Source organism: Narcine bancroftii, chromosome 3 (genome assembly GCF_036971445.1).
Source record: "Narcine bancroftii isolate sNarBan1 chromosome 3, sNarBan1.hap1, whole genome shotgun sequence".
Classification (NCBI taxonomy): domain Eukaryota; kingdom Metazoa; phylum Chordata; class Chondrichthyes; order Torpediniformes; family Narcinidae; genus Narcine; species Narcine bancroftii.
Window position 1 is genome coordinate 80,045,777 of NC_091471.1, and position 14,163 is coordinate 80,059,939.

Here is a 14,163-nt window from a genome sequence, read left to right on the forward strand (position 1 = left end):
CACAAGTAGGTGTTAATTGGACATGCTGTGGAGTAATGGATTATTGTTTTGGAAAGCAACAGATGAACTGACTCCGAATATCGGGGTCCGGTGTCGCAGTCTGTCTGAGTGAAATTTGCTGTTCTAAGAGGGTCATGTGGTTTTGTGTGTGTGTGTGTGTGTGTGTGTGTGTGTGTGTGTGTGTGTGTGTGAGAGAGAGAGAGAGAGAGTGAGAGAGAATGAGAGAGAGAGAGAGAGAGAGAGAGAGAGAGAGAGAGAGAATTCAGTTCTTCAGTTCTACAGTTCACCAGCCGAAACTGGAACATGACAAGCAGGCAAACTGGTAGAAAAACCCCATTTGGTTGTGAGTTCTTAGTTCAGCCTGTTCAAAGCCCTTGTGGTCCATGCAAGAGGAGATGGCTGGCTGTATAATGTTTCACTTGAAACAAGGAAAACAAAAAGGAACTCTGTGGTGATCTCAAAGAAAGAGGTTATCATCTGGAAAACCCTGATGGGGCAAGTTTCTTCGGCCAGACACTGAAGTAGCTGATTGGAAGGAATCAGTTTGTGTCAAAAGAGCAATAAATCTCTCTCTGAAAACCTACAAGAACCTTCCTGAGCAGTAACCATTTACCTTTCAAGCACCAAAACTTGGTGAGATTCATAAATGTTGAATTCTGTGCACGGTATAAGAATTGCCTGCAACCAGCAAAGTTTGAGGAGTGAGAAGTGAAATTGGACTGTGAATTGAAGAACTTTTCTGAACTTATATATACACATTACATACATGTGTGCTTAGAATTAGAAGGAGGTTAAGGTAATAGTAATAAGTTAAAGTTTGATCCTTGTGATGGCATATCAATCTGTTTTCATGTTTAAAGATAATTAAAAGCAACTTTTGTTTAAGTAACCATTTATCTTGGTGAATTTCTATTGCTGCTGGATTTTGGGGTCCTCTAGGCCCATAACAACACACAACAATTAATAGAAGAGCATGGGAAAATCGTAGCAGGAATAAAGCACACATGCACACAATTTATAAAGAATGTGGGAAAATACGTGCACAATTTAATAAAACATACACGCACAACTTATAAAAGAGATTGGGAAAATCTATTGCAAGTATTGACCTATTGCTGTGGATTTCAAAACTTTTTCTTTCCACTCGCATACCACCTTAAGTTATCCCTCACTAATCACTGCTATCTATCACTGCGGGCTGGTGGCGGGCTGTTGGGGTGAGTGGTGCGGTAGGCTTCAGACTGTTCAAACTGAGGACAAACCCACAGACCAGCTTCATCACAGCACATGGTGACTAAAGACACCTGGGGACAGCTGAGAGCGGGGCAGTGGGATCAGAATGGGGGTTTGTCTTTTATCACAATGCTATTCCCTAACACTATTTTTATTTTATTTATGAATGTTCAAGCCCTATTTTGAAAGGCCAGTAGCCACCCCACTTTTGTCCTGTCAAAGTCATGAATTATGTACTTATGAATTAAATCATCTCTCATTCTCCTCCTGGTAACATCGTGAGTCTAGTAGAGGATGCATCACTATTTCACCACCACCTCATTTCATCTCTAGCTCCAGCTATTTTCACACCTCTGCATTTATGGGACATACAAGTACCAGATGAATGGGCCTGGGCTAATAACAGCAGGAGGATGGAGATAATGTGCAAACTTTTCATTTATAAACCCCTGAAAATAAATCTGTCATTTTGGTAACAGACAATTTCATTATTTGAAAACCTTAAAATACTAAGTGAAGAAAGCAGAAGCTGTCAGCTTACCTGGGAAGACTTGTAAACCATTATTTTCCTCCATGTTTATCACTAATAAGGCTGCTGTAATGCTGAAGATTTGTCGAGGTGCAAAGTTTAATCCATCAGTAATCTGAAAATTAAATCCACCCGACATGGCTCCTAAAAATATAAAAGTTGAGAAGAAAACTTTGAACTACCCAGATTCAAGTTAGATAAACAATTTAAAGTCAAAGAAACTCCAAAATTTAACCATCTCTCCAGCAAGAGAAATGGAGCATGACACTTTTCCCCCCAGCATTGACGTCCACTAAGATCATTTTAAGTGAAGGAAACATCTGCCTACTCGATTTGTGATGATTTCCTGAAGGTGACCAGTAATTTCAGGGCATCGATACACCACACCAGCCAATGCTTGGAATTTCTTTGACAGAGAAACCAGAAATATTTGCATTACCTTTGAGAATTGAAATTAGGAATTTTTTCTTTACAGTTAAGTACCACTATGAAAGTCAAAACTGATGGAATTTCTAAGATGATGACATTAACCAATTTGAATGCATTATCCAAGAGCACCAGGCAGAAGATAGCACAAGCAAAACTCTCATGGCTCTATTGTCAATATTAATGTTTATGCTGATAAAGTATAGGAATCAGTGCGAGCAGATCAAACTTCAAATTAAGTATACTGAGCCCAGAAACGTACACCAAACAATCTTTGCTATTTTATATATTATATTTGAACACAAGTGTTAGAGTCACTCAACATAGAAATAGCCCCTCAGCCCCACAATGTCCATACCAATCATCAAGCATTTATCTACACAAAACCCATTTCATTCCACTAGGTCCATAGCCTCCTATGTCTTTTTTTAAAAATTTTTCACACTATGAAACATATTAACCAAAATACACAGAAAAATTTCCCTCTTGAATATACACAGCGTCATTTTCTCCCCTTTTTCCCCCTCCCTTCCCTCCCTCCTTCCCACCCCCCTCCAAACCCTTTAAACGTTCAACATATACAATAAACCCATTAAACAATGTTATCACACAATGAAAATAAACAAGAAAATTGTGTCATCTACTTTTACACACTGGGTCAGTTCATTTCGTCTTCTTCTCATTCTATCATTTTAGGGGGTGGAGGTCCGAGGCAAGCCCTCTCTGTTGTGTTCCATGTATGGTTTCCAAATTTGTTCGAATACTGTGACTTTATTTTTTAAATTATATGCTATTTTTTCCAATGTACCATTGCTGTACTCTCAGGTTCTCTTCTGATTTTCAAGTTGACATTATACATTTTTTTGCAACAGCTAAGGCTATCATAATAAATCTTTTCTGCGCTTCATCCAGTTTGAGGCCTAATTCTTTACTTCTTTTATTATTTAGAAGAAAGATCTCTGGATTTTTTGGTATGTTGCTATTTGTGATTTTATTTAATACCTGATTTAGATCTTCCCAAAACTTTTTCACTTTCTCACGTGCCAAAATTGCATATACTGTTGTTCCCGTTTCCTTGTTACAACGAAAACATCTATCTGATAATGTTGGATCCCATTTATTTAAGTTTTGGGGTGTGATATATAGCCTTTGTAACCAATTATATTGTATCATGCGTAACTTCATATTTATTATATTTCTCATAGTTCCAGAGCATAACTTTTCCCATATTTAATTTTTTATCTTTGTTTAGATATTTTTCCCACTTTTGTTTGGGTTTATAGCTTATTTCATCATTTTCTTTCTCTTGCAGCTTGATGTACATGTTTGTTAAAAATCTTTTAATTATCATTGTGTCTGTAATCACATATTCAAAGCTGCTTCCTTCTGGTAATCTCAGTCTGCTTCCCAATTTGTCCTTTAAGTAGGCTTTCAGTTGGTGGTATGCAAACATTGTACCATGAGTTATTCCATATTTGTACTTCATTTGTTCAAATGATAATAAATTATTTCCCAAAAAACAATTTTCTATTCTTTTAATTCCTTTTCATAGAAACATAGAAGATAGGAGCAGGAGTAGGTCATTCGACCCTTCGAGCCTGCTCCGCCATTCAACGAGATCACGGCTGATCTTAAAGTTCAGTACCCCGTCCCCGCCTTCTCTCCGTAACCTTTAATACCCTTATACTGAAGAAATATATCTAATTCCCTCTTAAATAGATTTAATGAACCTGCCTCTACTGCCCTCTGTGGCAATGAATTCCACAGATTCACCACCCTCTGGGTAAAGAAATTCCTCCTCATCTCGGTCCTAAATGGTTTGCCTATTATCCTCAAACCATGGCCCCGTGTTCTGGATTTTCCCATCATTGGAAACATCCCATCTGCATCCACTCTGTCCAGTCCTGCCAGAATTTTATATGTCTCTATGAGATCCCCTCTCAATCTTCTAAACTCCAGGGAGTACAATCCCAATTTGCGCAATCTTTCCTCATAAGTCATTCCTGCCATTCCAGGTATCAGCCTGGTGAATCGCCTCTGCACTCCCTCCATTGCAAGAACATCCTTCCTTAGATAAGGTGTCCAAAACTGCACACAATACTCCAGGTGGGGTCTCACCAAGGCCCTGTACAGCTGCAGTAAGGTATCCTTGTTCCTATACTCAAACCCTCTTGATATGAAGACCAACATACCATTTGCTTTTTTAACCGCCTGCTGTACCTGCATGCTCGCCTTCAGAGACTGGTGTACAAGTACCCCTAGGTCTCTCTGCACTTCCCCATCTCTTAATCTATTGCCATTCAAATAGTAATCTGCCCTCCGGTTTGTATTACCAAAATGGATAACCTCACATTTATCCACATTGTAGTGCATTTGCCATGTATCTGCCCAGTCCCTCAATTTATCCAAATCACACTGGAGCTTCCTAACCCCCTCTTCCGTGCACACAACCCCTCCTAGCTTAGTGTCATCTGCAAATTTGGAGATATTACATCCAATCCCCTCATCCAGATCATTAATGTAAATTGTGAACAGCTGGGGTCCCAGTACAGATCCCTGTGGCACCCCATTGGTCACCGCCTGCCACTCAGAAAATGAGCCATTTATCCCAACTCTCTGTCTTCTACCTGCCAGCCAGTTCTCAATCCACATCAATACTTTGCCCCCAATCCAATGAGCCTTGATTTTGAAAGCCAGTCGTTTATGCGGGACCTTATCGAAGGCCTTTTGGAAGTCCAGGTACACCACATCCACTGGCTCTCCCCCATCTATTTTACCTGTCACCATCTCAAAGAATTCCAATAGATTTGTCAAGCACGATTTACCTTTTGTAAATCCATGTTGACTCTGTCCGATCCCTTCTCTGCTAGTCATATGCTCCGCTATTACATCCTTAATAATGGATTCCATCATTTTGCCCACTACTGATGTAAGGCTCACCGGCCTATAATTCCCCGCTTTTTCTCTATCCCCCTTTTTAAATAGTGGGGTAACATTAGCTACCCTCCAATCCATGGGTACTGATCCTGAGTCTATCAAGTTCTGGAAAATAATTCTTAAAGCATCTGCTATCTGAATGGCCACTTCCTTAAGTACCCTAGGATGTAGATTATCAGGCCCTTGGGATTTATCTGCCTTCAATACCATCAATTTCCCCAAGACAATGTCCTTAGAGATACTGATTTCTTTCAGTTCCTCCCTTGCATTAGTCTCTATGTTTCCCAACATCCTTGGGAGATTATTTGTATCCTCTCTTGTAAAGGAAAGGTTATCTCTTGTGAAAGGGATAGTTGATTCTGCGTCAATAATAATTTTGGTAGTTGGTAATTTGTTTTTTTTCCTTTCTATGTGAATCTTCTCCCAAATGTTGAGCAGATGGTGCAGTACTGGTGAACTATATTGCACCAATTTTTCATCCCACTTATAAAGTATATGTTCTGGTACCTTCTCCCCTATTTTATCTAGCTCTATCCTGGTCCAATCTGGTTTTTTCCTTGTTTGATAAAAGTGTGATAGGTATCTTAATTGTGCTCCTCTATAATAATTCTTAAAGTTTGGAGGCTGCAAACCACCTTGTTTGTACCATTCTGTTAATTTATCTAGTGCTATCCTTGGTTTCTGCCCTTTCCATAAGAATTTCCTTATTATTTTCTTTAGCTCATTGAAGAATTTCTCTGTTAAGGGAATTGGTAACGATTGAAGTAGGTATTGTATCCTTGGGAAGATATTCATTTTAATGCAATTTACCCTTCCTATCAGTGTTAGTGGTAACCTCTTTCCAATGTTCTAAGTCATCTTGTAATTTCTTCATTAATGGCTGATAATTTAATTTGTATAGATGGCCTAAATTATTATCTCGTCTAATACCTAGGTATCGGATTGCTTTTGTTTGCCATTTAAATGTTAATTCATTTTTAAATTTTGTGAAATCCGCATTATTCTGGCTTTGCTTCACTTTTATTTGCGTTGATCTTGTACCCCAATATTTCTCCATATTCCTTCAATTTCTTATGTATTTCTTTTATTGATAATTCTAGATCTGTTAAGTATACTATGACGTCATCTGCAAATCGAATGATTTTATATTCATTCTCTTTTATTTTTATCCCTTTTATTTTCTGTTCTTATCAGTTCTGCCAATGGTTCCATTGCTAAAGCGAACAGTGAGGGAGATAGTGGACATCCCTGCCTAGTTGACCTGCTTAATTTAAATTGGTTCAATATACATCCATTTACTGTCACCTTCGCCATTGGACCCCTACATAATGATTTAATGCAATTAATATATTTCTCTGGTAGGTTGAACCTCTGTAATACTTCGAATAAATAATTCCATTCTACCCTGTCAAAGGCTTTCTCTGCGTCTAAAGCAACAGCCACTGTTGGCATCTTATTTCCATGTACAGCATGGATTAAATTAATGAACACAGACATTGTCCGTTGTTCATCTTTTCTTAATAAACCCAGTTTGATCTAGTTTTACTATTTTTGGTACACAGTCGGCCAATCTGTTTGCTAATAGTTTTGCTATCATCTTATAATCTGAGTTAAGTAGAGATATTGGTCAAAATGATGCTGATGTTAGTGGATCTTTCATGAAGACCCAGTTGGCATTGTGTGTGGGTGATAGGCAGATGGACCTCACTATGATCTGGGTACCTAAACAGGTTTTCAAGTCCAGACAAAAATTCACATGCACTTCTTCCAATTTCATACAGTACCCTTGATTATGGCCTGCACTATATTAGCGAGAATGAGCATATGCTAGGTGACCATTTTTCAGAATAAACTTGCAATTTGCCCACAAACGCAAACTCAAATAACAACATTTGTAATCCAATGGTAATAATACTGAATCTTCCAATTTCAAGTAATCCACACTCACTTTGCCATCTCTTCTCCCAGGTTTTCTAATCCCCTACCTACTTGCAAAAGCTGTTTGGAAATTTACTCCTTAAGCTGATAATGGTAAACAGTTAAAAACAATCTTATATGCACCAAGTAGTGCATTAAAAATTGTTGATGTTGTAGTTCATTAATCCTAGTCCAAAAAAAGTACACATCTTCAGATGTCCCATACTTACCCTCCAACCCATTTTTGGTTTTATTCTTTGTCTCATTATGAATTTCTTAAAATTTTAATTTTTAGATTTAGACATACAGCATAGTGACAGGCCCTTTCAGCAGATGAGCCTGTGCCGTCCAATTCCACCCAATTCAACTACACCCATAACACGTTTTTGAATGGTGGGAGCACCCGGAGGAAACCCATGCAGATATGGAGAGAATAATACAAACTCCTTACAGACAGTGCTGGATTTGAACCCTGGCCACTGGTGCCGTATATAGCGTTGCGCTAACTGCTACACTAACCATGCCGACTTTTCTGTTGCAGTGCTTCAACAGTTTTGTCCTTTCTTCCCTACAGTTGGTAATGGTCTTTAACCACTTTTGTAGTTAGGAGACTAGAGTTGCTGCTGAAGTGATAATAGTCAGGTTTGTGCTGACAGTTGTGTAACTTCCCCCACTGTTTATACTGGAGTCATCTGATAACATCAAGCTGGAATTAGCACCAAGGATGCTTTCCTTGGATGCACCATCAGCACTGCAATGTGATCTTGGTCCAGGCTCTGGTGTGTAAGTGAAAGTAAGGCTGGTGGAGTAGATAATCCCATCAGTTCAAACTAGAATGTCAGGGACCTGGATAGTTTGATACGCCCATCGCCAACCCTCTCGGAATGTAGATATAATATGGAGCAACACACTGCATATTCTCTACTCACCTGTGCATGGTCTCAGCTTCAACATAATCAAACCAAACTTGTAGATTGGGAGTAAAATTCTGACCTGTGAGCTCGAGCATTGCAACATCTCCACTCCTACTCAGCTAGAAAAATAAATAAGTTCATTCTGATATGTTATTTCAACCCTGATCGTTAACAATGACTCTTTCCGCAGATGCTGCCAGATCTGTCGAGTGTTTTCAGCATTTTTTATTTTCATCCCAAATTTTCAGTTTTAAAAAAATTTTTCAGCTTTTAATGAGATGCTTTGGATATAATTTTCCAAAATTTGTGGGTAGGTTTCCTTGGACGTAGAAATGAGAAACAAATTGACAACTGAAATACAAAAATCACCATCAAAACACAGGTTTAGCATGAAGGTATACTGTGTGGGTGGGGGTAGTCACAGATAAGAAGGTGACTCACAATGTAATTTAATGATGTAAATGAAGCAAGAAGCATCCAAGTTTTCTGATGATACAAAAACAACAAAAAAAGTAAACTGCCCAATCATGGTGCATTATTTTAGTTATTGGCCTGCTAACATGAACACACAATAAAAAATACTTGGGGCCAGCACAGAACATAAAATGAAAATATGGAACCGGAGGCTCAAAGCAGATCTGCAATTGAATTAGGGTGGAGGAAGAAAGAGTTGCTTGCTTTTGGCTCAGACAGGGCAGGGAGAATAGGGAGCTCAGACGTTAACAGCCCATTTGAGGCCAGGAAGAGCATTTTGATTTCATACCATGAAACTTATCAGGACACAGAAGTGGCAAGAATATGCTTGGTCTGAGATTGTTACAAGATGAAGGTGTGATTATCAACACTGATCTTCTTCTTTGGCTTGGCTTCGCGGACGAAGATTTATGGAGGGATAATGTCCATGTCAGCTGCAGGCTCGTTTGTGGCTGACAAGTCCGATGCGGGACAGGCAGACATGGTTGCAGCGGTTGCAAGGAAAAATTGGTTGGTTGGGGTTGGGTTTTTCCTCCTTTGTCTTTTGTCAGTGAGGTGGGCTCTGCAGTCTTCTTCAAAGGAGGTTGCTGCCCGCCGAACTATGAGGCGCCAAGATGCACGGTTTGAGGCAATATCAGCCCACTGGCAGTGGTCAATGGGGCAGGCACCAAGAGATTTCTTTAGGCAGTCCTTGTACCTCTTCTTTGGTGCACTTCTGTCATGGTGGCCAGTGGAGAGCTCGCCATATAACATGATCTTGGGAAGGCGATGGTCCTCCATTCTGGAGACGTGACCTACCCAGCGCAGTTGGATCTTCAGCAGTGTGGATTCGATGCTGTCGGCCTCTGCCATCTCGAGTACTTCGATGTTGGAGATGAAATTGCTCCAATGAATGTTGAGGATGGAGCGGAGACAACGCTGGTGGAAGCGTTCTAGGAGCCGTAGGTGATGCTGGTAGAGGACCCATGATTCGGAGCCGAACAGGAGTGTGGGTATGACAACGGCTCTGTATACGCTAATCTTTGTGAGGTTTATCAGTTGGTTGTTTTTCCAGACTCTTTTGTGTAGTCTTCCAAAGGCGCTATTTGCCTTGGCGAGATAGACAACAGACTCGCCAAGGCAAATAGCGCCTTTGGAAGACTACACAAAAGAGTCTGGAAAAACAACCAACTGAAAAACCTCACAACACTGATAAGGACTGGGTTAATCAGCGTTGGAACCACAGAACGGAGAGAATCATTCGATCACCTCTGTGGTGATATGTAATCACACCACTAGTCACCAGGGGTCATCCCGGTGACCTTGTATATAAAGCAGTCCAAAGCTACAGTCTAGCCTTCCAGGTTCGTCTTGCAGAGAGACAAGACCTCTTAGTATACATACTAGTTTATTAAAGCTGTCTTATACTCGCACTGCTGGTGTGGTTATTGTCAGTACAACCTCATCCATACGAATCCTGCATTAGGCCTGCATCTTTTATGCCCTTTCTATTAGCCAAGAGCCTTAAATGTAACTCTATCTCCTCTGTAAGTTAGTTCCAAATGAGAGAAAAAGGATGAGCTGGATGAGTAGAATCACAAGATCAGCTATACATTTAAATAATCTCCTAGCCAGGGTAAGATTAGTAAAATCTGGTTGTTCTGGTCATGCCCAATGATAGGCCCCAGTTCTGCTTTCTACTAACACATAATTTCCTTCCAGTTAGTTACATCCACAGTTCTCCTGAAACTTCCTCCTTTTCACTTACTCTCTAAGCTGCATCATTTTTGCCACTTACTTTGATTAGCCAGTTTCCTTGACAATCAGCAGTTGGAACTAACCAGGATTGAAACTGTTGCTAATTAACTCGTTTAGTGCTCATCCAACCAGAGTTAGTGAAATCCATTCCAACCCCTCAACATTCATGCAAGTTTGAAACATTATTGCATTAGAATATATTTTCAACCTCATGTTGTGGCCATCTCTGCAATTGTTGACTTTCTGCCCCCTTATTTTGCAATCCTCGCATTATCCTGGTTACCCGCTTATGAATTTGCACCCTTTTCTGTATTTTACATTTTAAAAAATTGGTTAAATGAACCTTTACTTCCGAAAAAACCCTGCCCTTCCATTTAGCAGGTTACAGGTCATTACATAACTAATTTCCTTTCTGAAAGCTGGTGAATTTGTGGGCCTTGTTTTGTGGTATGCTTCAGTGTTTGCTGATCTGCTCCACTTCTTGGGTTAATTAGCTGTTGCAATATTTTACAACAACATACAGTGAGCTGCAAACATATACAACTGAAGGCACTGATAACAAGGCTTCCTGAAAACCAAGACAGATACTGGAAAGATTTTGACTCACAATGTCAAAAGTTCCTTTCCCCCCACAGATTCCACTTGACCTGCTGAATTCCTCAGCCAGATTGTTTCTTGTGCTTGAAAATCAAGTTATTTACAGATCATATCCCTGAAGTGAAGGAACACCCTTTCTTCAACCTTCACCCACATCATCAATGGGATATTAGCCACTGGTAATAAAACTCTCCTCATCTATACCTGCTAAACATTGCTTCTTTCTGCACCATGAAAGGCCCAGCAAGTGCAGAACAACCATGGCCTTTTTCCTAATGTGGGACTTGATACTAAACTATTCATATTCAGATCCATTTATGTTCCCCATGCTGTCTTTCAGCTGCATCAGTCAGTTTATGCAAAAAGACTGCCACCTGCTGTTACAAACAAGAAAACTTAAGTTTTTGAAGAGATCACCATTTTAACCATTTGTGGGAGTTGTCTTGAAGATAAAAATGCATCATGCAAAAAATTGGTTGCCCCCTCATCACTTACATCTTAAAATGATCAAATTACAAATCATACATTTAATCAATTCACTATTACAAATTGGAAGAATTAAAGAATACCTGTGTGTCTGTGTATCAAATTGTAAAAGTAACCTCAGTATGGGGAAGAGATCGAGAAATTTCATGTTGAATTTCTGGCTAGCACAATTTGATTTTTCAATCAACAAATAAACTAATTCTGGAGTGAAATGCAATTGCAAACATTTCTATACTTTTCTGAAAATTCAGTCAGAAATTTCTGGTCAGCACAGCAGTTGGCGCCACTATCTCATGATTCCATGGATTTTGATTTCATCATTCGGTTGGGTACAGCCCATGTGGAGTTTGCATGTTGTTCCCATGAATATGCAAGATTCCACCAGGTTCTTTGCTTTCCTCCAACAAGCAATGCACAAGACATCCAACTAGGGCAATTAGTTACTGAAATTACCTATTATTGTTGGTCAGCACCCAAAAATAATGTGAAGTTAGGTAAACATATGAGACAACCATTTGCAAGGCTATAGGAAGAATGGGGCTGGCTTGCTATTTTGCATGCCCACTTGCACACAATAGATAAATGGCCTCTTTATTGATACTAACAAGTTAGTCACACACAAGACAGTGTCATTCCCTGGACCACATCCATGTTGTAGTGCAAAGAATGCCTCTTGGCCTAAAATCCAGCCCAGTGCTGGAAGCAACTTTGACCAAGTTCTCTTTAATTTCATTTAAGCTTTTCGACAATTCTCAGGCTCCTGACCAATGTACCAAAAGCATGTTCTGCTCCAATGACCTACCCTTTCCCCCTCAATGTCCAGAAACTCTCTGATGTCCAATCTCAGGATTTAATCTTCAGATTATACTCATCAATTTGTGATATCTTAACTGTTACAGCTGCTAGATTATGGAAAGGCCAGATTTACATCAGGATTTCGGTCATTGACTACAGCTCAGGATTTAATAACATCATACCAGTAAAACATACAGCAAATTAAGTCATGTGGGACTCTGCTCATCCCTCTGCAACTGGATCCTCGACTTACTCACCAGCAGCTGCCAGTGAGTATATAATGGCAACAACAACCTCACCTCGCTGACACAGGGGCACCTCAAGGCCATGTGCTGTGCCTCCTGTTCAATTCCCTGTGCACTCATGACTGCATACCCAAGTTCGCTCCAACACAATCTATGCATTTACTGGCAACAGCAGTATTATTGTCCAAATAATGGGAAACAATTTGTCAAAATACAGGATACAAATCAAGGATCTGGTTTGGTGGAGCTAAGACAATGTTGCTCTTAATGTCATCAAGAACCTTATTGTAGATGAAAGGATGATATCAGGGCAGCACACACCAGTTCACGTTGAAGGGATGGAGGTGGTGAGAATTAGTATCCTCATTTTCCTGGGATTTCACATTTCAGGTGACCTCCCCTGCAACCATGAATAAGGCTCTATTTTCTAGGGAGTCTGAGGAAATTTGGAATACCATTGAATATTTTATCAAAATTCCATAGGTGAACTGTATACTGACAGATTGCATCATGGTGTCGTTGGTCATTCAAATGCTCAGGAATGCAGAAAGCTGCAGAAATAGCAAACAGTTAGATCCATCACAGAGATCTAGGTGAGGTGCTACCCTAAAATGGCAGTTATAATCATAAAGGACCCCCGTAATCTGGTCATAAGATCTTCTCACTGCTATCTTCAGGAAGAATGGTCAGTGTGCAAGTAGCCCAGTGTAGGAGTAGAGATTTAGAGGCTGTGGCTCAAGAGGCTTTGAGCAGCAGAGGCCGAGGATGTGCTACAGGCAAGGTCAGGAAAGATCTTCTCAGAAAAATCCAGACTAGGAAAGGGAGTTGGCAGATCGGGCAGTGGAATGCTCCACTTGCAGGATGTGGGAAATCTGGGACTATATCTGCAAGAGGTGTATCCAGACACAGCTCTTTACAGATGGTGTTAGGGAACTGGAACTCCTGATCATACAAGAGGCAAAGGGGGTGACAGGTTAAAGTTACAAGGCGACAGTCACACCCAAGAGGCAAGAGGCAGGTAGCTAGATAATTATTAGGAGAAGGAAGCACAGAGCACCCCTGTGGCTGTTTCCTCAACAATAATGTTTTGGATACAGCTGGGGGAGGGGGGGGGGGAAATGATCTACCAGAGACAAGTCGTAGAGGTCGTCTCTGGAACAGAGTCTTGCCCTGTGGTTCAGAAGGGAAGGAGGGAGAAGAGGAGAACAGTTGTGATTGGGGATTTGTAGTTATGGGAACAGATAGGAGGATCTGCGCACTAGATTTAGACTCCTAGATGATATGTTGCCTCCCAGATGCAAGGGTCAGGGTCGGCTCAGATCAAGTACACAACATTCTCAAGCAGAACAGTGAGCAGCTAGATGTTGTAGTCCACATTGCTACCAATAGGAGTAGGGTTGAGGTTCTGAAGAGTGAATATAGGAAGTTAAGAAAGAAGCCAAAAAGCAAGAAATCAATCTTCAGATTGCTACCTGTGTCAAGGGTCAGTGAGGGTAGGAACAGGAGATTATTGCAGATGAATGCATGGCTGAAGAGTTGTTTCAGATGCAGGGGCTCATGTTCGTGGATCAGTGGGGTCTCTTCTGGGAAGGTATTATCTGTACAAAAAGGAGGGGTTGCACCTGGACAAGAGAACGACCAATATACTGATGGGAAGGTTTGCTAGAGCTTTTGGGGAGAGTTTAAACTAGTTTGGCAGGGGGATGGGAACAACAGTGTGAGGGCAGAGAATAGGGCAGAAAGTGGAAAGAATGATTCAATATGTAGTCAGATCATGAGGAAGGACTGACAGTGGAGGCAGCACAAATTTAGTCAATAGGATGGTTTGAAATGTGTTTAATTCAAGAAGTATTAGGAACAAAGGAGATAAACT

The 14,163-nt window shown here is 40.4% G+C and overlaps 1 protein-coding gene across 1 annotated transcript in view; it reads right to left on the reverse strand.

Moving 5' to 3' along the window:
- Window positions 1-14,163, reverse strand: part of cspg4ba (chondroitin sulfate proteoglycan 4ba) — a 121,382-nt gene that overhangs the window by 36,441 nt on the left and 70,778 nt on the right. Inside the window, exon 7 of the mRNA XM_069924347.1 lies at window positions 1,775-1,906. Within this exon, the coding sequence (XP_069780448.1) occupies window positions 1,775-1,906 (132 nt within the window). The remainder of the gene's footprint in view (window positions 1-1,774; window positions 1,907-14,163) is intronic.